The sequence below is a fragment of the Netta rufina genome (assembly GCF_964035555.1).
Source record: "Netta rufina genome assembly, chromosome: 4".
In the NCBI taxonomy this organism is placed as follows: domain Eukaryota; kingdom Metazoa; phylum Chordata; class Aves; order Anseriformes; family Anatidae; genus Netta; species Netta rufina.
In genome coordinates this window covers 33,394,331-33,418,923 of record NC_140127.1, presented here as the reverse complement: position 1 = coordinate 33,418,923, position 24,593 = coordinate 33,394,331, and the positions used below count along the sequence as shown (strand labels likewise).

General features: G+C 43.6%; 2 protein-coding genes across 6 annotated transcripts in view; one reads left to right on the top strand and one right to left on the bottom strand.

Moving 5' to 3' along the window:
• LRBA (LPS responsive beige-like anchor protein) overlaps nucleotides 1-24,593 on the bottom strand; it is a 392,983-nt gene that overhangs the window by 156,864 nt on the left and 211,526 nt on the right. For all 5 annotated transcript variants that reach the window (XM_084285540.1, XM_084285542.1, XM_084285541.1 and 2 more), the window contains one exon: nucleotides 23,012-23,148. In XM_084285540.1, the coding sequence (XP_084141666.1) occupies nucleotides 23,012-23,148 (137 nt within the window). The remainder of the gene's footprint in view (nucleotides 1-23,011; nucleotides 23,149-24,593) is intronic.
• MAB21L2 (mab-21 like 2) lies at nucleotides 18,646-19,725 on the top strand (the record flags this gene model as incomplete). Its single annotated transcript, XM_084286615.1, has 1 exon — nucleotides 18,646-19,725. One exon carries the CDS (start codon nucleotides 18,646-18,648, stop codon nucleotides 19,723-19,725), a length of 1,080 nt encoding a protein of 359 aa, XP_084142741.1.

Here is a 24,593-nt window from a genome sequence, read left to right as displayed (position 1 = left end):
TCACAGCTACTTAAGCCACCATAAATCCAGGCTGCTGAAGAACCACAATCCCTGGTCAAACATCTGCTGTATCAAACATACCTTGCACTAGCACAAAACCCAGGTAACCATATACAGAAAACTATTTCAGGGAGCTTTGCCAGCTGAAAACTAATCATTTGTAAGGCATGGATGATTCTTTTCAAATGAATCAAATCTAGCTTGTGGCAAGTTACTCAAGGCAGTACGTAATTAAGTTGAATTTTACTGTCTACCCCCGTACACGATACCACACGAACAAAACAGGAACCCTAAATTGTATAATCTCCTATGTGTTTCTCTATCCCTAGTTATAGAAACTTTCCTTACTGACAGGACATGGCAAAAGACCCATTCTTCCTTTAAGAAGTTTCTGAAGACTGAAGGAAGGACAGAAGACTATGCCACCGACCTCCTGTTACTGAGGCTACTTAGATTGCCTAAACATTCGCACTTACAATTACAGACAGAATCTAACACTGCACATTAAGCAAGTATTTATGTAACCACATATCTGCAGGGGTAAGTCTGGTGAGAAGTATCTTAGGATGTAAAAAATTCATACATTCCAGATTTTTTTCTTTAATTATTCTGTGCACTTCTCCAACATGATGAATGCTTTTGTTTCTACGTACTGAAGTGAAAACTTGTCCAATAAAGTACACATGCTTTCTTTTTAAACAGCATTAGAACTTGATTTTAATTATAAAGAGTGTAGAAGCACAAAGAGTCTAACAAAACTTTTAACAAGCACCCAGAATATCTGTTTTGTATTGCTGCCTAATATTTTAACTGCTGCAAGGTGGAAGTGCAAGTTTAAGGGCCATAGCAGGTTATGCATGGTACATTAACTATATTTTTCTGCGCAATCTACAATGTCCCCATACAAATAAAAAATGTTTCCTTGGTGAAATAACCACTGTCCTTTCAACAGCACTAGGCGAGTAACTTTTAAGCAGGCAGTTTCACTACTGGTGTGAATCACATCTACAATAACTTCCTGCCATTCCCTAAGGACCATAGAGAGAGTTTTCCTAGGTGCTGTAAAGGGGGAAACACAAGTAATTTACCAAAAGAAGATAAAACCAGTCTTGCAAGTAGGAAGTGAGCTGTCTTGAGTTTCTGTGACATACCCTAATTTACACTTTGAGTTAGTGTAAGAACCCATCCATTTTGATTAAGGAATGCAGATGGGTCCAGAAGGAAAAGGGTATGTAGTGAAAGATGCATATGGTCAAAGACAGACAAGATGTGCCTTACTGAGAAAAATTACTATTCCTGCAGAAGAGGGGCCAGCAAGGTCTTTAAGGTACAACACCCAAGTGAAGAATGACCCACTTTAAAACAGGATTAAAAGCTCATCCCAAGATCCAAAAAGAACACTCACAAGGTGCTTGTATACAGACAGTGACAAAAGACATGCCTTTATTTCACCTGTGCATGCATAAATAAATATTGAAAGGATTTTATTAAAACCAAGGCTAGAGTACGTATCATTTACTCTCGACAGAAATTTACAGGAATAAATTCTTTGCAAATACTTGTCAGATTTGGATAAATGTTTAAGATCCACCCTTGTATTTTTTCACTAGCCTACCTTCCTTCTGCAGTGAGGCATAAATTTTCTTTTAAATATACTGCACAGTAGTAAACACCGCTCGTGAATATAAGATTTATAGCACATTAATAAAATCATATAGGCGCGCTGGCCTTAAATATACGAGGCACACAATTTAAGTTTTCATGACTACCTCAAAAGAGACCTAGAGTAGCCATGCAGCATGTTTTAATCTACAGAATATTTACACCTACACATCATTCACCTCTTACCTATCTCTAATTATTTATTTTCTCCAGTACAGAACAAACTTCTGAAAGATTAACGTTACACAGAGGAAGTGATATTTACTAGATTAGTTTAGGGTGGCAAAAAAAGCAAAATAACACTTACCTACAAGCAACAAGAGAGCACAGGATCTTAAGATTTGTCTCACATAAAAGAGAAATAAAAATATCAAAGAAAAAATATAATACCTAAAAACAATGAAGGAGAGTCAGGAGGCAGAACAACAAAAACATCTATAATCCAAACTCCAATGAGCAACAGAATTTCTGCAAATATCTTGGTGGATACCCATGGAAAACAAAATACCTATGACGTAACAAAAAAGTGCTAAAGTCCAGAGATAGTAAAGAACTTCTGAACTATCACTTCAGTTGGTATTTATCAATTCATGGTTGGAATTTTATGTCAAATTCCTGTATATCAATTCAAGATGAAATTGTTTATGAGAAATTTGATTTTAATACCATTAGTTCACAGAGGAGTTCTTTTGGTGTTGTTATTTGTATTTGTTTGTTGTTAAGCTTTGATTTTTTACCTTATTCCAGGTATAGAGGACAAAATATCAATAACTGACTTAATAAGAAAGTGCTTTCCTCCTGACTCTGCTATACTCCTATTTGTTTTCCAACAATGTAATATAATTCAGTTAAATGAGTTATTGTGGATATAGATCAGGTAAGATTAGAATCTGGACCAAGAGTAATGGGAGGCAAATCTTTAATCCTTCAAAGGTGCCCCCTCATTGCCAGAGCTTTGCAAATAAGGCAAGTTTTCCTGAAGTGAGCAACTGAAACTACCTTGCCATGGGGAAAATCTTAAACTAAGCCAACCCAATCACACTTTCACTGGCTTCTCCTACCTATCCCAAGCATAAGGCTAATTAGGGATATATTTAGGATAGATAAGGTAGGCCAGCACATGCTGCTCTGACCAACTTCGTTTTGTGCTAGTCATTACAAGCCAGAAAAAGTCATGCTCACTTGCAATGAATGCTAAGTAAGTGTCTGTCCTGGTTTCAGTTAGCACAGAATTAATTTTCTTCCTAGTAGCTGGTGGAATGCTGTGTTTTGGCTTAGAATGAGAAGAGTGCTGATAACACCCCGATGCTTTAATTGTTGCAGAGCAGTGCTTATACTAAGCCAAGGACATCTCAGCCTTTGCTCTGTCCTGCCAACGGGCAGGCTGGGGGGTGCAGTAAGAGCTGGGAGGGGACAGACCCAGGACAGGTGACCCAAACTAGCCAAAGGGGTATTCCATACCATCTGACGTCATGCTAAACAATATATAGGGGTGGCTAGCCGGGGGGAGGGGGCCGGACTGCTCGGGGTTAGGCTGGGCATCGGTCAGCGGGTGGTGAGCAATTGCATTGTGCATCACTTGTTTGTACATACTATTATTACTTTCGTATTATCCCCATTGTATCATCATTATTATTATTGTTATTATTATTTTTGTTATTTTTTTTTTTCTTTTCCTGTCTTATTAAACTGTCTTTATCTCAACTCACGGGCTTCACTTTCCATTTCTCTCCCCCGTCCCAGAGAGGGAGGGGGGAGGGTGAGCGAACGGCTGCGTGGTGTTTAGCTGCCGGTCGGGTTAAACCACGACAGTGTCCTGCACTGAAGAGTAATTTTCTACCTCAGTTTGTCTCCCTAATGAAAATCGATTTATTCCTACATCCATAAGTATCAGTCACCTTGCATACTCTAATGTAAAACCCTATGGGAAAATCAGCAAAAGTTATAATTTTAGAATTCTGACGTGGAGAAATCACAAAACTAAAACATCTGAAATCATTAACCAAAAGGTGTCTTAGTCAAAAGTTTATGTACATTTTTTATCCACTAAGAGACTGAGGCAGACATTCCCAGCAGCTCAAAGAGAAATCACATTTCAGGTTTACATTTCAATATGGGACAGCAGAAACCAATCCTAGTACAACTGGGGGAAATTGAAGGTTTCCATCCTGCCTCGTATGTAACAGATGTGGGAAGGGGGGCCACTGAGCAGGTAATTCATCGTTTGCCTTGATTTAATTCAAATGAGAAAAAGAAAAGGCAGGAAGAATATTCTGAAGAATAGGTGGAAGCAATATTCCAGTTTTGTATTCATATGCTAGCAGTGAATAGAAATCCGTCAAGAGGTTTCCTTAGGAAAAGACTCTTTCAAAGTACTTTCCATGAAAACCATTTTTTCCTCAGAGTGCAGGTCATTGCATGAATTGATCAGCATTAGATACCTAAGCAACAGAATACCTATTTTACAGTGGGATTAAGGAGCAGAAGACAAGTGTAAAATCTATTTAAACCAGTACAGAAATAGAATTTATAATGAATCCTAAAATTCTTGCACATATTGTCAACATAATTTGTGGTAGGTAAGAAGACACCAAAAATAGCTAAGAAATTTCAAGACGAAAGCAATCTACATGATTTTGAATTTACATAAGAGAATTAGTCTTCAGTAAAACAATCTTTGAATTTTGCTATCCTATTATGCAGATGATACTGAATATAACCCCAGCTCCTCACTATCACATATGAAACACAATTCACTCTCCCTATGAAAGTGTTATCTTTCCAAAGACTTTGAAAGTTGCTCACAGGAGTAAAAGTAGACTAAGTGACTCTTGCATAACAAGACAGACAGCAAATATAATTAGAATGCACAAGGTATCTCATGTATGTACACAAATACACACTGCAACATGTAGATAAAATTAAATGCTTGAGATCCAACACTCCTTGGTTTAAATTTAAAGAATGTGTAGATACACATCTTTAATGTAATAATGTATCTACAACCCGAGATCATATTTAATGAACAAGTACAGCTTGCTGGACACAAACAATGTGTTCAGATCTGTAGCAGGGAACAAAGTTAAAGCAACAGACATTTCAAAAAAAAGCAAAAAGCTGCTCAGCATTGGCACAAATTTACAGGAGCATTATCAATGACTTCATGTGAAAAAGGGAGAACTGAGGCCTCCTAAAAAACACAGCTCAAAAGTAAATACTTTATTGTAATACAGATAAACACTTTTTTTCCAAATTTTTATATAGAACTTACACAATATTTACATACTTAAATCCATTACTGTTAAATAATAACTCTTTGGAAGAAAGAAAATAAATTTTGTACATTTGTACAGCAGCTAGCAAATTCAGTCCTGACTCAATCAGCACAATACTGATATAATCATTAAATAAATGTGATAGTAATGCAACCTTCCATGCAGTAAAATTAGATAATGGACTAATACATTGCATCCTATTGATTCAGAAATGAAATTGTAGAAGAGAGTCAACAGTGCCACGGTCTCCAAAAGATCGTACCTTTAATTATTTAATATAGGCAAAATGTAGTAATTTTTCAGAGTTTACTTATCAACATTCTTCATCTTAACATTATATTCCAAATTGTATAAAATATGTTAACTTTCACCAGATTTAATGCAATATGCTTTATTGCAAGAGACAACAGCAAAGGATTCTGATTCTTAGAAGGCCTCTTTGGACATTTACATAACAGAAATGGTAAGCTAATTTATATTTCTAGCAATTTATTTTTTCAAATGGACTTAGTTAATGACTCTAATCAAACGACTGAAGGCTCTAGATTAAAAAAGACATCTTTACCTAAAATCTACTTGAATTCACATCTAAAAGTACTCTGAGGTTTGTTCAGAATGTAGGATGACAAACGCTGGAGATATGCTTGTGATTTCCTCCATTTCAGAAGAAAAACAAACATACTGAATAAAATGTCAGCTTTTGAGTTTCAGTGCTGGGGGGGGCAGGAAGAAAATGTATTACTTAGAAAAAATGTTTCAGGAAAATCACAGGTGTGTCAAATCACTATTTGCCTTTCTTTTAAGCAATACAAAAGAACAGTAATGAACTCAGATGTCAGGTAAGCGAGACTTTAATTGCCAGGTTCTTTGATAGCAATGTACTCACATCAGGTGGACTTTAAGAATCAACACAACTTCAATCTTCCTGACTACCATACACACACAGTTTTTAAACAGCACATCAGTCTAAAAGGTGTTTTGTCAAATGATGCTTTACCTTTGTTCTAAACATATTTTAAGGTTTATATTTGTTTTTTTTTTGTGTTGTGTTTTATTTTTTTTTTCATACTTCTCTTGCAGTTTGTTTGCAGTTAACCACCACGTCTTTTTGAAATAATTTTTCTTTGTCAGCTTATAGAGGGGTTCAGGCAAAATGCTAAACTGATTGTAATGTATCACTAACATCTGCAATGTGTCGATCATTTTACTGCTAAATTCTTCAAACAGTTGCATGTAAGTAAACCGACGCATAGACAATTGTTTCCAGACCGAGCCTTAATAACTTATCACAAATTTGTTTTTAGAAAAGGCATTTTTCTTTGTGCTGTCTTGTTATCTTGCAATTAACTTCAGAAGTTCCCATTATAATCGGGTTTATTTTTCAGAGTTGTTATTTGTTTTTTCTTTTTCTACAACTACACATATTGTTTTTATAAAGCTGTTCTAAAATTATTACTCTGCTAGCCTATATATTGTTAAAACCTACTGGACATCCATTTTATGTCAGCTGTATGAATTAACCTTCCCACCATAAGAAATTGTCTTTCAGACAATTTCAGCTTTTACTTACAAATTATAGACTGTTTCAAAATGTAGAATGCTTCAAAATAAAAATGAAAATAGTGTCCGATCTCAAACAATATTTTTTAAATAAATTACCCCAGTAAGCCTAAACAGATACATGATCACAATCATAAGTTTTGGATCTTATGCTTTCGTTATATTCAGCATATTAAAATGTAACATTTTTAATGATAGTTTAGAAAGATCAGACCCACTTTGAACTATATTGCATCAGGAACATGCCACTGATGCATTGTTTGTTTGTTTAATTCAGGTATATTTGACCCCAGCAAATTGTAATTCTGTAAGCCCATTTAAAACCTCAGCAAACCCCAACTCCTAAGACTTTATTTACTAACACTATTTATACCTAAATTGCTTGAAAATACCTCGACAAACCTGACATTGCAAACAAAGACCACACTTCCTGTTACAATATTGAATCTGGAACATCATCAATGTTTTGTTCAGCTTGCATAAGTCACAACTGATTGGACACAGTCCCTGTGGGCATGCCATTTCATCCAGACTGGACGGTTCATTAGTCATAATTACTATAACTGTACAGCAGAGACTGCAGTTTTATCTCATCATACATCTTTGATAAAGCTGCTTCTATTTCTGCTTCATCAGCATGTGAAGTTACATTATTGGAGCTTTTATTTTCCAATCTGTGATTAACGTTGGTTGTTCTGCTTATGAAACGCGTACCAACATTCGAGATAACATACAAAGTCAGGCCATGACGTGACCACCACTTGAACTTTGTGTTAAAAATCATGCAGCAGTTATTGCTGCACAGGAAGAATAGATTCCGAAATGACAGATTTGCTAAGAAAATTTAACAAAGAAGATACCATCGCTCCGGTTTAAAGAGGAGATAACTGTTGGTTTCTATTGTGAAGTGTGATCTAAAATAGAAAAAGACTTTATCTAATAACAAATGTGAATATAGATCTTAACAAAATGTATTTCAAATATATACAAGTAGCACACTAAGGCGTTTACCATTAAGGCATGGTGCTTGTTGCTAATTTTTCCATCTTATTGTGCGGTAACAGGAAACACAAAGCCTGGTGGCACCATCTGAGTGTGCAGCGTGTACCCATGATAGGCCACATAAACAGTCATAATCGACAGTTACATGCAGGCACTGAGGCTGCAAAAATCCCAGAGTAATTAGTGTTGTCTGAATGCAATGACATCTGTTTTCTCATGGTCCTCTAGACTTGTCAGGCCAATAAGATGTATATGAAAAAATATGACAAGCATTGCAAATGCCCTTCTGAAAGGTCTCACTTTGGGGGAAGCTGAAGAAATGACACATGCCACCTCTTTTTTGCCAATATACCTAACAGCCAAAGCTTCAAGATTTGAAAAGGTCTTTTGAGTCATTTCGCATTTGACTATGAAAGGTTTATTCAGAACACAGGCACGGTGCTTAGCAAAGAAAATATTGCAGCGGGTTTTGTTCTTTAACAAAAGCAGGCTTCATTAACAGAAGAGGAATAAAACGTGACTTCTGACTAGAGTGCTTACATGTCGGTCAGTGTCAGCTATACCTTCCTTTTTAATTAAAGCAGCAGACACCAGGTAGCATATAATGCATGTAAGCGTGTGTGTGTAAATACATATATATATATATATATTTTTTTTTTTGGTATACTTTTGCTTAAAGAGTGGAACAAGAACAGTTTTATATCTGCGCTTTCTGGCATTGCAGAAACACTGTAGCCTTTCCAGCTGAAGACCTGGGCTTTTGCTTTAGGATTCACAACCTTTTTCCTTAATAGTGCCTATCTCTCAGTTCTTTCTCTGGACCGCAGCAGTATGTTTGAGCATGCGTTTTCTCCAAGAAAGACATTAGTCATCATTAACAGAAGCACTGACACCAAGCCTAAGTGCCTCTCCACAATGACCAAGTGGCAATCATCTTTCTCTTACACTGTCACTGCTGATTAGGGTTTTCTTTCATGAAAATTTAATTTGTCGCCTTTCTGCAGCTCCTTTTTACGTTTCTGCAATAACACAACATGCCAGCAACACTGAAAATGCACTGAAAGATGCTGTACTTGTTTATAAGGAAAGATAAGACTCGAACTGCTCAGCCGTACTTTTTACCTCGTTTAACATAAAAAAAGGCCCTGCGAGACGTAGTTGCTACTGACAGAGGAAACACTCTCACTGAACAGCTAAGGCCTCAAACAACCCGGCACACCTCTCTATCCAGCTAACCAAAAAATATTTCCTCTGGAAGACAGCCCGTCTTCCAAGGCTTTGTTCACTAGGCAATGTAACAGTACCTAAAAAGATTTTTATACCTAATTAATTTTATAACTGCTTCTAATATACAGGTACTCAGGTTTGTAGCTTATACAAATATTTATTAACGGATTTCTTAATCCTCTGATAAATTTCAGCCTTGTTTCTCGGGTCTGTGTCAACACTGCTCTTGCAGTTAAAAAGGCAGCCACGAAGAAAATGGCTCTAGCTGCTGCAGACGGATGAAAAAGTTTCACTCATGTATGATACTTTGCAGCTATTCGATATACACAGTCTCAGATTCCCGCTCTGTGTAACATTACAAACATTGTTAAACAAGATACCATAGCAATGAGTTATTTTAAGGAAGTTTTTCAAAACATTTACTCTCCTGCTTTATTTCAATTTGTTTAAAGATTTTTTTTTTAATTATAAGCACATGCTATTTTGTTAACATCTGCGCACAGCATAAAACCTGACTGAATTCCAACTTCTGGAAAAATGCAGATAACTTGCATCCCTCACATAAAGCAAGAACACTAGAAAACTTCAGGAGAATCAGATATTTTAATTCACTTAACTGATTTTCCATACAAGTATATTTAAAAACTAAAACAACAACAACAAACACTTATTATTATGTTTAAGGTCTCTCAGTATCTTTCTGAATTTATTGAAGTGTACACCTAAAATTTGGACCTAGCTCTACTAAATTCAGAAACCATGGCTATTAAAGTCCCAGTAATAAAAACTTTTTTCAGCTTCCTAAAGTATCGGTACTCCACCGCCGACCGAAAACAGCATCAGCAGTCAGAACAGAAACTGTATTGACAGCACTTTGGATTTATAAGAAAGCCTCAGCATCTTTAAATAGTCTCCACATATGAAATTTAAGAAGAGGAAACTAGGAATTAAAAGCGGATTTTGAACGGCAGACCACGACTGTTGCGCTGCCGCGGCAGTATAACCTTGATTAAATGCAGAGCAACGCTAAAGTAAAAACAAAGCCCTGCCATGGTAACCTAAATTAACTACTGCAGCAGACCCCGTTTAGGCAGAAAGCTGACGTTTTAGGCTATTCTACTCAATCTGGAGGAAAACTTTTACTTTCTCAAAGCGAGCCAAGCTTCCTGGCCAGGCCTTCGCCATGGCTTTGTTCTCCACGATCTCCTCGGCTCCTCGCCTAAGCAGCCGCGGACGCAGATGCTGGCATCGTCTCTCCGCATCCCCGTCAAGTTCAAGTACAGAAGTTTAGCTCTTTGACTCCCACCCCCACCTCCAAGTCACTTGTCAGGAAAAGGTTGGGCGATTTATTGACCACTGCTGGATGCATACTGTCAGTGCTGAAGGAAATATGAGCGGGGGCTGTCGCTACTGTTCTGGAGCTCATTGATAATGACATACCTGCCTCTGTCACCCATTACCCATACTACAAACTACTTAGACCTAACTGAAAAATCAATAGCCTACTTGCACTGGTTCCTGTGGCTGCCTCCTTTGATTGTCAGCTCCTGTCTAGGGTCAGCACTTACATGAAAGGGGCTGTGGCTGCCTGATGCTTTCAGGACAACCTAACGATATGAAACTAGCCAACAGAACAGTAAATTCTGTCCCCCTGCCCTCCTCATCAATTAGGCTTTGACTAGGCTTGCCTGTAGAAACCTGACCTTTTAAGTTTAGGTGAATATGGAACTAGCTGAACACACCATTGCCCTCAGCACTGAGCCAGGAAATCCACTGACAGGTTAAACAAAACAGAAGGTTGTAACTGTCATAATTTGCATTGCACTTTCACGCCAACAAGGGTGTTATCAGTGGGGGCAAGCCCTGGAACACACAACGCAAGCACCCGAAGTCACTCTCCTCATAAATTTTCAAGTGAAGGGAGATAAAACATAAATTCACAAATGACCAGGCATTTCAAGTCCCACTTTCTTTCAAGTTCACGCTCTGGAAACCTGCCCCGTACCCACTGGCACTTGCCCTCCGTAGGTCCGCTGGCACTCAAAAGCTGCTTAAAATGGACTTCCAAGGCAGACGATGAGGGAAAGCTACCTGCCTGTACCTCCCAAGGGTTCTTGCGTTAGTCTTACTCTCTGTTGCATATTTATATGCACGAATACTAACCATTAATGCATTATACACGTGCACACACATGCACACCTGTCTTTGAGAGCAGCAGGTAGGCATAAATAATTTAAAAATCCCTGGAGAGCCCTAACTGGCACTTCTGAGCAGTACTCGCTTGTACAGCCTGTACCTTGGAAGTCCATTAGCAGCATCCGAGTATCACTGTGACCACAACCAAATGATAAATGACACATTTTAATGCATCTTCCCTCCTTAAAGAATATTGACAACCATGGAGCAAAGAACTAAAGCATGAAATCTCAGATTTAAAGTAAAGGCTGAACTATTTCCTGAAGGTGAATGCAATAGCTATAGTAACTATATACTGATTAAAAAAGTTAACATCTGAATGCCTTGCTCCATAATATTTTTTTTAATTAAAAAATATATATATTTTTTTCAAAACAAACAAAAAATATTTTTGAATATTCTGATTAGTGTTCGTTTCTTTTAAATCAGGTTTCTACCAACAATGGTTTTATGCCTCTCCTTCTGTAGGCCTACCATCCTCAATACAAGCATTAGTGGGAAATATAGACAGCAGGTATGATCAAAACAATGTATATAATTTGATCACTGGAGCTTCATCATACCGTGAAAGGACAGGCTAACTCTATGAACTAAACTTACATTTTTTGAAATCCTGTGAATTCTCGGAATTTTCAATGCTCTTTATGCAGCGCACACAGTTAACGCCTTTCAGTGTAAATATACAAACTACTCCTGGAAACCCCAAGCAAGATTCAGAGCAGTAATTTACCTGATGCTTTTTACCCTACAGTTGAACCTTCCGAACTCCCGCACCCTGAATATCCTTCTCACAGAAAAGCATGCAGTGCCAGATATAGGAATGAGCTCTTACGTAAATAAATGATAGGAGAACTGCTGCTGTCCGGGTTTCGGAGTTTAAGATTCTGTTGCAAACCCTGAGACACTCTTGTAAGCTATTTTTCTGACCACTACCTCAATACACGTCGGTTGCTGCATTTAGCATATTTCAACTGCATGTTTAGAAATCAGTACTGAGAAAGGAAAACAGCTGAATTACAAAAAGGCAAAAACTTCTTTTTTTCATGAAAGCTTCAGATAACTTATTTTACTGCAATAATATCTGTTATATCCTAAGAGTCAGTTATTCAAAATACAAGTAGAAGAAATGCAGAGAAAACCTCTTGAAAATAAAAGTGTAGCAGTCTGTAAAAGCGCTGCTAAATAAGCAGAACAGCGGCTAGAATTAATATTGCATTCCAAACAAACTACAGAGCAAACACTAGTTAAAAATGGTAGACCTAATTGAGTCTGGATGGACCCCTTTACAGACCTAATGCAATGATTAACTATGCATCTGGTAGCATGTCAAGTCCTTTTTGTGTGCCTATCTGATAGTGAAGTGAAAGGGCATGGACAGTGTCCAGTCCCAGCAAGCAAATCATTTGGAAGCAGTCATAGCCATAGATCAAAGATTTTTCACTCTATCCAAAGTCTATTTAAACCCACCAACCCAGCCCCTTGTTGCAGACAAAACCAGTTAGAAAATAAGAAAGACTCCTTGGGATCCAAAGATAATAAAGGAAGATAGAAGGAGAAAATGAAGAAAAGAAACAGACTGGCAGAACCTTGATTTCCATAGGCCAAGACAGCTGTTTTACATCCTAGTTTTATTTCAGATGGTTAAAGAAAAGGAACAATTTCCATCCCTTAGATCACCAAATATTATTTCAATTAAACTATGCAGATGGCTTCTATACATTATTTGAACCAATACAGTCTCCCCTTCCCAGCTCCAGGAGATGGTGCATTGAACTGTTTTGCACGCAGGTTTTATCTAATTCATTAGAAAACTAAAAAGAAAGCAGCATATTATCATGGGGAAGTTATTCTGAAATAAGATACACACAGCAAGATATAAAATAGGAATAGCTATGATTTGATTCTCTCATTAGAAGTAGCAACAAACCCCCTGCAATGATTTTATAACTAGTAATACACTACTTTTATGCCAACATACTACTTCAAAAGGATACAAGTTTAATACCATAAAGTACAATGAGCAGAAAAGTAGACAGCTCTGACTTTGCATTAAAACTGTAAAATATTTGAATAAGGAAACAATTATAAAACTGCTCAAACAGGAAGCACAAAAATAAATAAATAAATTACATTTAAGTGAAACTCACGTGCCTTTTCTACCATATCCAAAGTCAAACCCAAATCATTTTAAAATATGTGGGGGGGTAGGGCAGAGTGAAGGGGGCAAAAACAAAACAAAACAAAAAAAAGAGAGAGAGAGACTTGATATATTCCATGCTGGTCAGCAGTGCTATTGAGAAGATGGAGCCCCCTCTGCCCCCTCCTCCTACACCCCCCTTTCCCTTTATAAATTGCACTCATCGAAGCTCACTAAAAAGTTGTAACTTTTAGGGTAGCTGGTGAGGAGCCGAGTATTTCACACTGCTGTACGTGGTACTTGGGGAAGTACTTTTAAAAGTGTAAGTGTATAAATAAGAGGCTTTCACTTCTGGAGCTAGAAACTGAAAATTTTTAAGACTAGCGTTAGAGAATTCTAACTATTCATAAACATCCTTCATTTCAGCTAGCTGCATGAGGTTTTTGATCTTTAAAATAATTCACAATTAAGGCATGTAGGTTATTGTTTGTTGGCATGATTACTTACTGCATATGCACAGATAACAAACATCAGGCACCTACTGATAAAGCAAAAAGTCACGGCCAAACACCTCTGAACTATTTATTTCTTAATTTCCAGAACTTTGACTTTGTTTAGAATATCCACATGATTTTCATATTTTTAAAGGAAGCGCTCGCTTAGCCTGAGAGCATTTTTAAGAACAGTACAAGAGATTACCGTCGTAGCCCACCTCAAATTTTCCCAAGCAAACACTTGTTATTGCTTTCAACTGGAAATCAAGTTGGCAAAATCCCAGCGTGTTACATGCTTTCATACTTTTTAAAATGGATATTATTCCTGCAATTAATCAATTACAGTAAGTAATGACCAGCCAACACACTGAACATGGTTAATTCTGCGGGACGAAATAGCATGCACCCACCGCAACTGTATCCAAACAAATCAACAGGCCCAGGAGAAGTTTTTTAAGAAGAAAATGCTATAAAAGCATTAGAACTGTTATTTTCTGGTGCCCTCCTGATTGCCAGCTCACTGAAGGCAAACTTATGAAACAGTGTTTAACAATCGTACAGCTAAATGTCACAACTATTCATCCTGAGAAAAGAGAAACTACCATTAATGCAAGGTTAAAAGCAATAGTGAAAGACTTCAGGTGGCTCATGGTTTAACAGAATATGAACACATCCACGTTTTAAGGCAGAATAGGAAAGGAAAAATAAGCTACTTAAAGGAGCAGTTGAAACCCTCCCCCTTCCCAGTCCAGAAAGAAAGCGAGGGGAAACTTAGAAACATGAATAAATGATTTAATTATCATACCATTCAATCTTCGTAGCAAAAAAATAAAAAATAAAAAATGTAGATTCATGTAATACTCTTAACTGATGAGATGCATTAATGACATCTGCAGAAGTGAAAACATCTTTCCTCCCTCAACGTGTGCTATCAGCTAACTTCATAAACACAGTCCTTAGAACACATCGGCAGATGGTAAAGCCAAGGCATGACTTTAACGAAAAGGTACACACTGCATACTACTGAATGTAAACAGAATTTTAACTGTCAAACCCACAGCAGCATTTACTGTAACCATTAACCTGGTTTCGCTGTGGAGAAACACAACATGCATTACTGAATCATTTCTTCTCAAATCCATACATTCCCTGCAGCAGTTCAAGCTCCATCAGCAGTGCAGGAATGTATGAAAATGACAGGCAAAGGGCACTAGCTCTTTTCCCATACTGTTCTTCTATAAATGGAAGCAGAGTTCTACAAAGCGCTCAAAGCTGAGAATGTTTGAACACTGATCCCCAGGAAAAAAATCTGACGATGTTAGGTTCCACGAGCAGATTAATTATTCTGTTTTCCACAAACCTGTTTCCCTTAAAGGAAAGGACAGAAAGGAAACCAGCTACTAGGAAATAATGGAGCGCTAGCTGGGTCTCGTCTACAAAGCTGCCACAAACAAAGTGTATGTGTACACACACATATTTCATATGCAATTCATAAAAATACTTATTATCCCTTTTGAGAGCACCTGTTCCTGCATTTGCTTTTCTGTCTCCATTCAGCGAGGGGAGAGTGGAGAGAAAAAGGGTAGATTTGGCAGAAACCTCTTAATAGTCTCAAGTCAATTTCATTAGGCTTTGATTTGACTTAAATATTAGAAGTTGCATCTGTAACCTGTTACAGAAACTTAAAAAATACACCTTTTAGAATAAAAAGGCTCTGAAATATACAAAGTATGCCACTGACAAGCTGGCTAGTCAAGCAACGGTAAGTATGCTACTAGATTACACAATAAAAAGCATGGGTGCTTCTTGCTAAAACTCCGATTTGTTTTCCAGTTTTCCTTTGGTTTTGTGGTTTTGTTTGTTTGTTTAAGGGTTAATACGGAGGCAGAGCATTCTCTCTCGGGGAGGGAGGAAGAAAAAAAAAATGTCTCCGCAGATTTCCTAGCAGCCGTTCGCTGCCACTCTCCGCAGCGGGGAGCGAAGCGAGCTGCGCGCCCCGTTTCCACGTGTGGGTTTACACCGGAGCGAGCTCCCCACGGCGCCGAGAGGGAGGGAGCGGGCAGGAGGAGCCGAGGAGAGAGCAAACGCGCCCTGCACACCAGCCCCCTTCCCGGGAGCTTTTTTTACAGAAGCCCTCGCTAACAAAACACTATTGCTCCAGGCAGCGGCATGCTGATGTTGGCACCGCTTAAACCAAACAAACACGATGTTTAACAGTCAAATAAAATGTCCCGCAGCCTCCCTAATGAATTTGTCAAGGACCATCAGATCACCCCCGCCCCTGCCTCATTAACTCAAGTATGATGAGACGGATTATAACGAGAGAATACAGATCAATCGGGCTGAAGGCTTCAAGTGGCTTTTAGCCTCGAGAGTTTCCCTCTCGGCAGCGCGCACACACGCCCGGGCGGTGCTTTTAATGGCATACAGTATCTCCTGCTGCTGCCCGGGCAGCGAGCCGCCCGTGGGCTCCCTGCATAGAAGCGGAGGTGACAAGGGCTCTTCAATTACAGCCTCCTCGGGTGCCGGTCCCCCTCCGATTATGCAGCCCGGCGAGAGCAAATTCCGCCGCAGACGGAGCCGGGCTTAACGCAGCGCGGCCGCAAGCGCCCCGACGCCGGAGAGAAGGCTTTCCCCTGCGTTAGTCGCTGCAAGTGTTTAAGTTTATTGCTCAAATGATGTTTCTAATTAGCGCCGGGGCAATAAATTAAAGTCGGCTTTTGTTTAGCTGATTTATTATTTACTAGAGCTTCAACCTCAGACGGGAAAATTGGTAATGAATTGTTTTAAATCCGGACGCCGGCGACGCTCTGCCATCAGTCACTTTACTGGCGGGGAGAGCGGTCCGCGCTCTTTCTGCTCGGCCCCAAAAGGGGACCCTACAAGGGGACCCTAAAAGGGGACCGCCCTGCCCCGCTCCCGGGAGCCTCCTCCAGCCCCGGGGCTGCCGTGGGACCGCGGGACAGCCGGGCCGAGCTCGGCATCCGGAGAAAGGGAGAGAAAGAGGGCACCTGGACGCCCCCGGGGATTGCTCCCTCTCCCGCCGGGGACACCGGGGACCGGGGGCTGCAAAGCAGAGACCGGGCGGCTCCGCGGGGAGGAGGCACCGCCGCCGCCGGGCTCGCCCCTACTTACTTCTCCCAGCGCGCAGTCGGCCGGCCCGAGCCGTGTTTCTAATTTAAACGCACGCGGCAAGCAGCCGGCGCTGGTGGCTTTATTAAACTCAGCCGGCCGCGGCGAGAGGGGAAGGAGCGCAAGGACGCGGGGCCAGGCGCCGGCCGGGCCGGGAGGAGCGCATCGGCTGCCCGGGAGCGGCGGAGCCGGCACCGGGACCTCGGGGAGCAGGGGGACTTCGGAAGGACAGGGGGACCTCGGGGGGGCAAGGGGACCGCCCGGTGGGTCGCTGCTGTCCCAGGGCCACGCCGGAGCTCGCCCGCCCCGTTTCGGAGCGGACATAACAGAGCCGCGGCTCTCCGGCTCCGTAGCCTTGTTAATGCGAACTCGCACCAAAAAACAGCGTGTCCTTTACAAACAACTCGCTTCTCCGCTTCGGGAGGACTCGCGGAACTTTTCGGCGCCGGGTTTATCGAAACGAAGGCGAGCGTGGCCCCGGCCAAGGGCAGTAAAACAAGGTGCGCGACTCGGGGCCAGCGCCGCTCTCACTTCCACCGCTGCAGCCCGGCGTGAGCGGCAGCAGCTGTGCGTTACACCGGCGGGAGAAGCACCGCTCCCCCTTCCTTCCCTTCCCTGCACACGGGCGCTGGGTCTCCTCCTGGGGAGCGGCCGGCACCGTAGCTTTTCCCTGCCCCGGCGGCGAGCCACGCGTGGGCTCCGGGCACCGGCTCCGGGAGCGGGTCCCGCGTGTGCCCGTGCGCGCCCCCGCGCCCGCCGCGTCCCCGCCCGGCGCCGCGATTGGCCGCGGTGCTGACAGCTCGGCCGCGATTGTAGGAGGCGGGGCCCCGCCCCCCGGCCGCCCCGGCCCCATTCATAAAGTACCGAAGGCGCGCGGCGGCACAGAGCCCCGCCGCCACGCGGAGCAGCAGCAGGAGGAGGAGAGAGAGGAGGAGGAGGAGAGGGAGGAGGAGGAGGAGGAGGAGGAGGAGGAGAGGCGCAGAAAGTGAGAGCCTCGGCGCGCACTTCCAGGGGTGGGGAGGGGGAGGAGAAGCGCCCCCGGGCACGGCGGCTACGCCCTCCCTCCCGCTCAGGATAAAACACACAAGTCTGTGCAAAGCGAGAGAAAAAGCAACCCTAATAAATCCAAAGGGGCTCCGTAGCGCTGCGGGCCAGGAATGGGAGAGCGCAGACCGAGCGCGCAAGTCTGCGCCTAGAGCTAGCGGGAGCCGCAGAGCCGGGCTCAGACAACGCCTCCGGCAGGAAAAGGGAAGTCACCAACACCCCCTGACAGGCTGAGAGCGGCGGCCAAACTCATGCACGTCGCTGGCCGTGCCACGGACTGAGAGCGGGAGCGAGGGAGGCAGCCGGAGAGGGCTCGCTCCGCCGCTCGGGGCATTGCTCGCATTCTTCTCCTCCTCCTCCTCCTCCCTCGAAACTTCGCCGCCGACCGGCTCGGCTCTTCTGCGGGGACCTCCTGCGCCTCCCGGGGAAGTTTGGCCGGGCCGGGCTTTTTTCATGAACTGCTGAAGCGGGGGCGCAGCGGCGCGGGGGGGTGGGCGGCCGAGCGCGGAGGCAGCGTGCCCCCAGCGCCCCCCGCAACTTGGCGCTCCGGCAGCCGGCGGGGGCTGCCCGCGGCCCCGCTCCCGGCCCCGGCCCCGGCCCCGCCGCCGCCCGGCTCGCCCCGTCCCGCCGGCCCGAGGCTCGCCCTCCTCCCCGCCGGGGCAGCGCTGGGGCTCGCCGCTCCGCGCCTCGTCCTGCCGAGCGCTGCCACCCTCCTCCTCCTCTTCCTCCTCCTCCGCCTCCTCCTCCCTGAGCGTTTAAGGGCGCTCGGCGGCGCGCCGCTGCCGCCGTCTTCCCGGAGGGGGTGGGGGGCTGCGAGCCGGCCGGTGCCCTCGGCGAAGCTGCAGCCTCCGCTAAAGCATTGGATCCCTCAACGTACTGCGAGAGCCCGGTGTACAGCCCGGACCTGTGCCCCAACATGATCGCCGCGCAGGCCAAGCTGGTGTACCAGCTCAACAAATACTACACGGAGCGCTGCCAGGCCCGCAAGGCGGCCATCGCCAAGACCATCCGGGAGGTGTGCAAGGTGGTGTCGGACGTGCTGAAGGAGGTGGAGGTGCAGGAGCCGCGCTTCATCAGCTCCCTGAGCGAGATCGACGCCCGCTACGAGGGGCTGGAGGTGATCTCGCCCACCGAGTTCGAGGTGGTGCTCTACCTCAACCAGATGGGCGTCTTCAACTTCGTGGACGACGGCTCCCTGCCGGGCTGCGCCGTGCTCAAGCTGAGCGACGGCCGCAAGCGCAGCATGTCCCTCTGGGTGGAGTTCATCACCGCCTCGGGCTACCTGTCGGCCCGCAAGATCCGCTCCCGCTTCCAGACGCTGGTGGCCCAGGCCGTGGACAAGTGCAGCTACCGGGACGTGGTGAAGATGATCGCGGACACGAGCGAGGTGAAGCTGCGCATCCGGGAGCGCTACGTGGTGCAGATCACGCCCGCCTTCAAGTGCACCGGCATCTGGCCGCGCAGCGCGGCGCAGTGGCCCATGCCGCACATACCCTGGCCCGGCCCCAACCGGGTGGCGGAGGTGAAGGCGGAGGGCTTCAACCTGCTCTCCAAGGAGTGCTACTCGCTGACGGGCAAGCAGAGCTCGGCCGAGAGCGACGCCTGGGTGCTGCAGTTCGGCGAGGCCGAGAACCGCCTGCTGATGGGCGGCTGCCGGAACAAGTGCCTCTCGGTGCTCAAGACGCTGCGCGACCGGCACCTGGAGCTGCCGGGGCAGCCGCTCAACAACTACCACATGAAGACGCTGCTGCTGTACGAGTGCGAGAAGCACCCGCGGGAGACCGACTGGGACGAGGCGTGCCTGGGCGACCGGCTCAACGGCATCCTCCTGCAGCTCATCTCCTGCCTGCAGTGCCGGCGCTGCCCCCACTACTTCCTGCCCAACCTAGACCTCTTTCAGGGCAAGCCCCACTCGGCCCTGGAAAGCGCCGCCAAACAGACCTGGAGGCTAGCCAGGGAAATCCTCACCAATCCCAAAAGCCTCGACAAACTATAGGGCTCGCACCCGCCCGCGCCGAGCTCGCCCTCCGCAAACGACCGCGGCGCCCGCAGCCTCCTCGCCCCGCCACGCCAGCCACGGCTCGGGAAGAGGCGGCGAAGGACGGGGGGGGCTTCGCCCCCACCCACCTGCAGCTCGGCGCTTAAAAACTTGCGGCCGGGGCGCCCAGCCCCTGCCCCAAGCCGGGAAGAGCCGAGCCGAGCCGAGCCCAGCCGCGGTTCTCCCGAGGCACTGGCAGAAGCGATCGGACTTTTGCCGCGGCCAAACGAACGACCCCCCACAGGTACCTTTTCGAACAAATGTATAGTCCTTTTCTTATTCTCTCTTCTTTTGCCTGAATGTTGTCACCAAGTGAAAAATTATTTAACTATATGTACAAATCGCCCTTTAAAAAAGTTTTACTGATGTTAAATGTATTTCGGTGCCAAGGTCAGATTATGTGCCCCGCGACTGACTTGTTGCAAATAGTAATAAAAATATTACTTTAACTTTACTTGGACTTTTCGTCACTGGTTCTTAAATTCAGGCAAGTAGATTCTGTCTGAACCTCGGGAGGTTCGTTTAAAAGAATATAAAAAATTAGAATAAAATCGGCAAGAGCCGGTCTGGAGGCGCCGGGCAGCCCCCGGCTTGGCACGGCCCCGGCGCCCTCAGCGCTGCCTCCATTTTCTGTGGAGCCCCGGCGGGCTGCACCACAGCCGGCCCCACACCTGAAACTGAGGGCTCGCTTACTTTCCTCCTAGCTTATTTTATTATTTTTTTATCGTTAACAGTATTTACTAAGTTTCGAGCTCTTGCATTTTGTTCGGAAAAAAAAAAAAAAAAAAATCACGGCTAGCTGCCTTGGCTGCCCCGAGCTGTCTGTTCGCCTTTGACTCGAGGTATAGATCCACCCTGAATAATTAACGCGCTTTAGAGCGAAGGGTCGATCCTTTTTTTAAACAAGCAGTCGTTGGTTGGTTTCTTGTTGTGTTCGGTTCGTTGTTTTTTTTTTTTTTCTTCTATTTTTATTTCCCTTTTCCCCGCGGATTTGCGCAGCCGGCGGTCGCGGCGCGCCGCAGCCAGGCAGAGCGCCTTGCCCCAGAGCGATTTTGGGGACGGGGCCGCGATTTTTGGGGGGGGAAACTCTGATCGGTGCTAACAACGGAACCCAAAAAAAAAAAAAAAAAAGATTTCTAAATCGGCTCGGGGCATTTCAAGGAAGTTTTCGTGTCCTGGCGGGGTGGGGGGGGAGCGGGGGGGCGTTAAAATCTAACTTCTTGCTGCAGCCGACTCGTTCCGTTTCTTCCTGATCCCGGCGGCACCGATGCTGTCGGCAGCGCTGCCCTGTCCTTCGGGAGCTTGTCACAGTGTTTGCCTTGCGGGAGTTTGGACAAATATACAAGGAGCTCCGATTTATCACCGAGTGAAGCCTCGTTCGTTAAACGGGCCTTCCGAGCTGCAGCGGCGGCGGGGCTTTTGGTTTTGGTTTGTAGGGGCATAGCCGGGAGCAGCTCTTGTCACCAACAGCCAGGTACGGCGATTTCGGGGGGCGGGAGGTGTTCGTGCAGAGAAAAAAAGCTGCGGGGTGTTCTTAACGCTTTCTTACATGAAAAAATTCTCAGATGTGGTTTTTAACTCCCCATCTTCCACCCCCTCGAAAAGAGATACCAAGATATATTTTTTTTTAGACTCGCAGCAGCATCACAACTAGAATACAAGAGACGTAGCCTGTACTTCACACAGCCGCCTCCTCCTTTTAGTAGGAACCCAAATGCAACCTCTCAGGTACAGAATTAAAGTCACAGCCCCACCAAACCTGAACGCCTGCTCGCACTTAGGAAAACAACCACTTCCGAGTATTTGAGACCAGGCAAAAAGCAAGCAAGCTGAATGTCTTGCATGGCAATGGCCCCATAACCAGGTACCAGAAATGGTAGGAATTCCTAACTAGACTTGAACGCCCTACGTGCTAAACATGGAAAACAGAAATGCAGAATAACACAGACATGTAAGGCTTTTCTCTTGCTAATACAATATGTAGCAGAGGATTTTAGACGCAGAATGAAATACAGTAACCTCTCCTTATATTTTATATTTATATGCTTCCAACCATTCTGTGTTCTAAGAAATACTATGCAAAGAGTAAGCATATCAAAATTTTAAGAGCTATTTCATACTTGAAATCATTTCAAAAACGTTTCAGGACCAAAAAAAAAAGTTAAATTTCATTTATGATACCACATAAAATCACACTTCTAACTAATCATTCATACTAAATTCTAGTTCAAAGAATTTCAGTGTTCTTTTTCAAAACAGATTTATTCCTTGATAAAAACAAATTTATTCCTTGATAGGATTTGATAATCCCAGCCTTCAGACCCACTGAGGCCATTTTTAATACAGACAAGAGCAATTTGCTCAATAGGAACAAAGAACTGAACTGGTGCTTAACACACAAGGTATCGTCTGCAGACAAGCAGAAAACCACTATGTCTTCCAGTGAGTTATTTTCACTTCATAAAGAAATTATTACCATGTTTAATAATAAGCAGGTATTTTAAAAATCAAGAGACATCCCTGTGCTTAAAATGCGATACGAGAATATTTATCGGTAACGTGTCATACTTTTGAAATGCTGCCGCAATACTGTAGAAAACATTCAAGTGCAACCTCATTAAGCTGAGCTCAGAATATCCTGCCTTTGCACTGGAGTTTTACTGAAAGGTTGCTCATTCTAAACAAACACTGGTAATCAAGTAACTCAGAGCAAATAAAGTTCGTGGAAATTAACAAGTCAGTTCAGAAACGTATTTTAAGAGGGCAATTATGTTTTGTGCTTAGGCACAATAAATAGTAACAGGCCCCGTAAAATTGGTTATATAATAATACGATACAGAAGCACTGAAAACTTAAGAGCGTAGGAAGTTAGGCATGATGTTATACTGGCATTATATAAAAATAGGAAAGTAAAACAAAGCATTTGGGCTAACAGCCTCGTTGAACTTTCCAGTATTCACACAGGCCTGTGATTCAAGATGTCTTTATTTAAGATGCCTCCCTGGAGCTTTATTCGCAGCAAGCTAATTAACATTCAAGTAGGGTCGAATTGTGCGAGGGGGAGAACGGGGAGAAGGAGAGGAGGTGGCACTTCAGTGAAGTTCACTAACATATATGGTCAGTGGCAAACTTACTAAAGCTAGGACACTGCGGGCCAATAGAGGTAAAGGAAGTAGAATGAAAAATTAAAGGTCTCGGGTAATTTGTCATCATCTCTCAGAGCTCAGGGTCAATGATCTCTTACCTTCGGGTCGATTTTCTTAAAACTGGGATCTTCTTCATCCACCTCAAAGTAGAGCTCAGAATGAGTGATGGAAAGAGTGCCTTTCACTACCACTGAGGGTGCCACAAGCTGGGCTGGTGCGCTTAGGGCAACTGGTCCTGCCAAAGAGGGAGAACACCAACAATTTTCAAAATTACTTGGTTTTCAAGCTTAGAATGTGAAAATAAATAAAACAGAGAGCTTAGCTCTTCCTTAAAAAAACAAAACTCCTTTTTTTTTTTTTTATCCCAGAAAAGAACATATGTAATAGATTTACAGTGTCTCTGTTCTGCCGAACATTGAAGCAGCTACAATTGCAAACTGATGCATACATTATACATGCCAGGAGTTGGCTTTAGCATGGCAATATATAGTTTTTCCTCGGCTGTGTTTTCTTTTTGAAAAAGTTCAGTGGTTGCATACCTTCTGGTGTATGCAATAGAGTGTGCACACACGAGCACTTGAAATCTTACTGTCAAATGTGTTCTGTAGGTACTGGAGAGTTTCAATAGCTTTCCACAAAGATGAACACAGCAGTCAAGGCTCAAAGTTGTCTGACTGTGAAGTGTTCCCTCATGGATGATAGAAATCTATTGTTAAGGTTAGACAATGTTACAGAGCCTGAAGTAAAATGTTTTAAAGATGCTTTTGATTCCATGTTAAATATTGTTCAAGGATTCCATATAGCATTAGTGTAGCTCGGGGACTGTGGGAGTAAACAGCTGGAGGGTTGGTTTCCAACTGAATGAATTTTTATTGGAATAATCACATCTCCACAGGGCTTATCACAGGGACAAATCAGACGACTACTGAAAACAATAGGTTCGGCATAGATCTTACAATACAGAACCTATTATATAAACTAACACACACGGAGAGAAAGCAGGTTAGGTTTGTCATCTAGCTGATTAAGAGGTAAGGAAATGAAGTTACTTGGTCGCACTATTATCTGACTTTTTATAAAACAGTGGAAGATATGAAAGTGACACAGACAATTTTGTTTTAATAAAGCATCTATAAATGAGGTACACACGTTCAGGTAATCAATGTGAGAATAACTGACAAAAAATTCAGATGAATTGTCATTTCCATCGATTGTTAGGAGGGTGATGGTCCTTAATCTCGCATCAATCTCAATGTGTGCCACTAGGACAAAAGAAGAGATGCTCTGTTGAGATCAGAGCAGCTTTGCCCTCTATTCCCAATGTACAAATACATTGTGTTTGCAGATGGGCATGAGATAGCTGCAGAACTGCCATGATTTCCCAAAGCTCACCCCCACAAATGGATGAAATAAGCAGCTATGTGTTCTTTTGCTGTCTCCCTTTGCCCTCTGTACATTAGCATGTAATCCAGAGGAGAAATAACATTTTTTCAATCACTCTCAGACATTCAATTACAGGGCAAGCAGACAGCTGCAGAAGCTGGGGCAGTCCAGGTCCTCTAGAAGACCCCTGACAATTTCCACTTCATTTCTACCCACACCACTTTATTAGTGAGGATTACTTCTTAATCCTATTGCCATTGTCAAGATTATATAATTAAACTCCCCTTTCACCTCTAT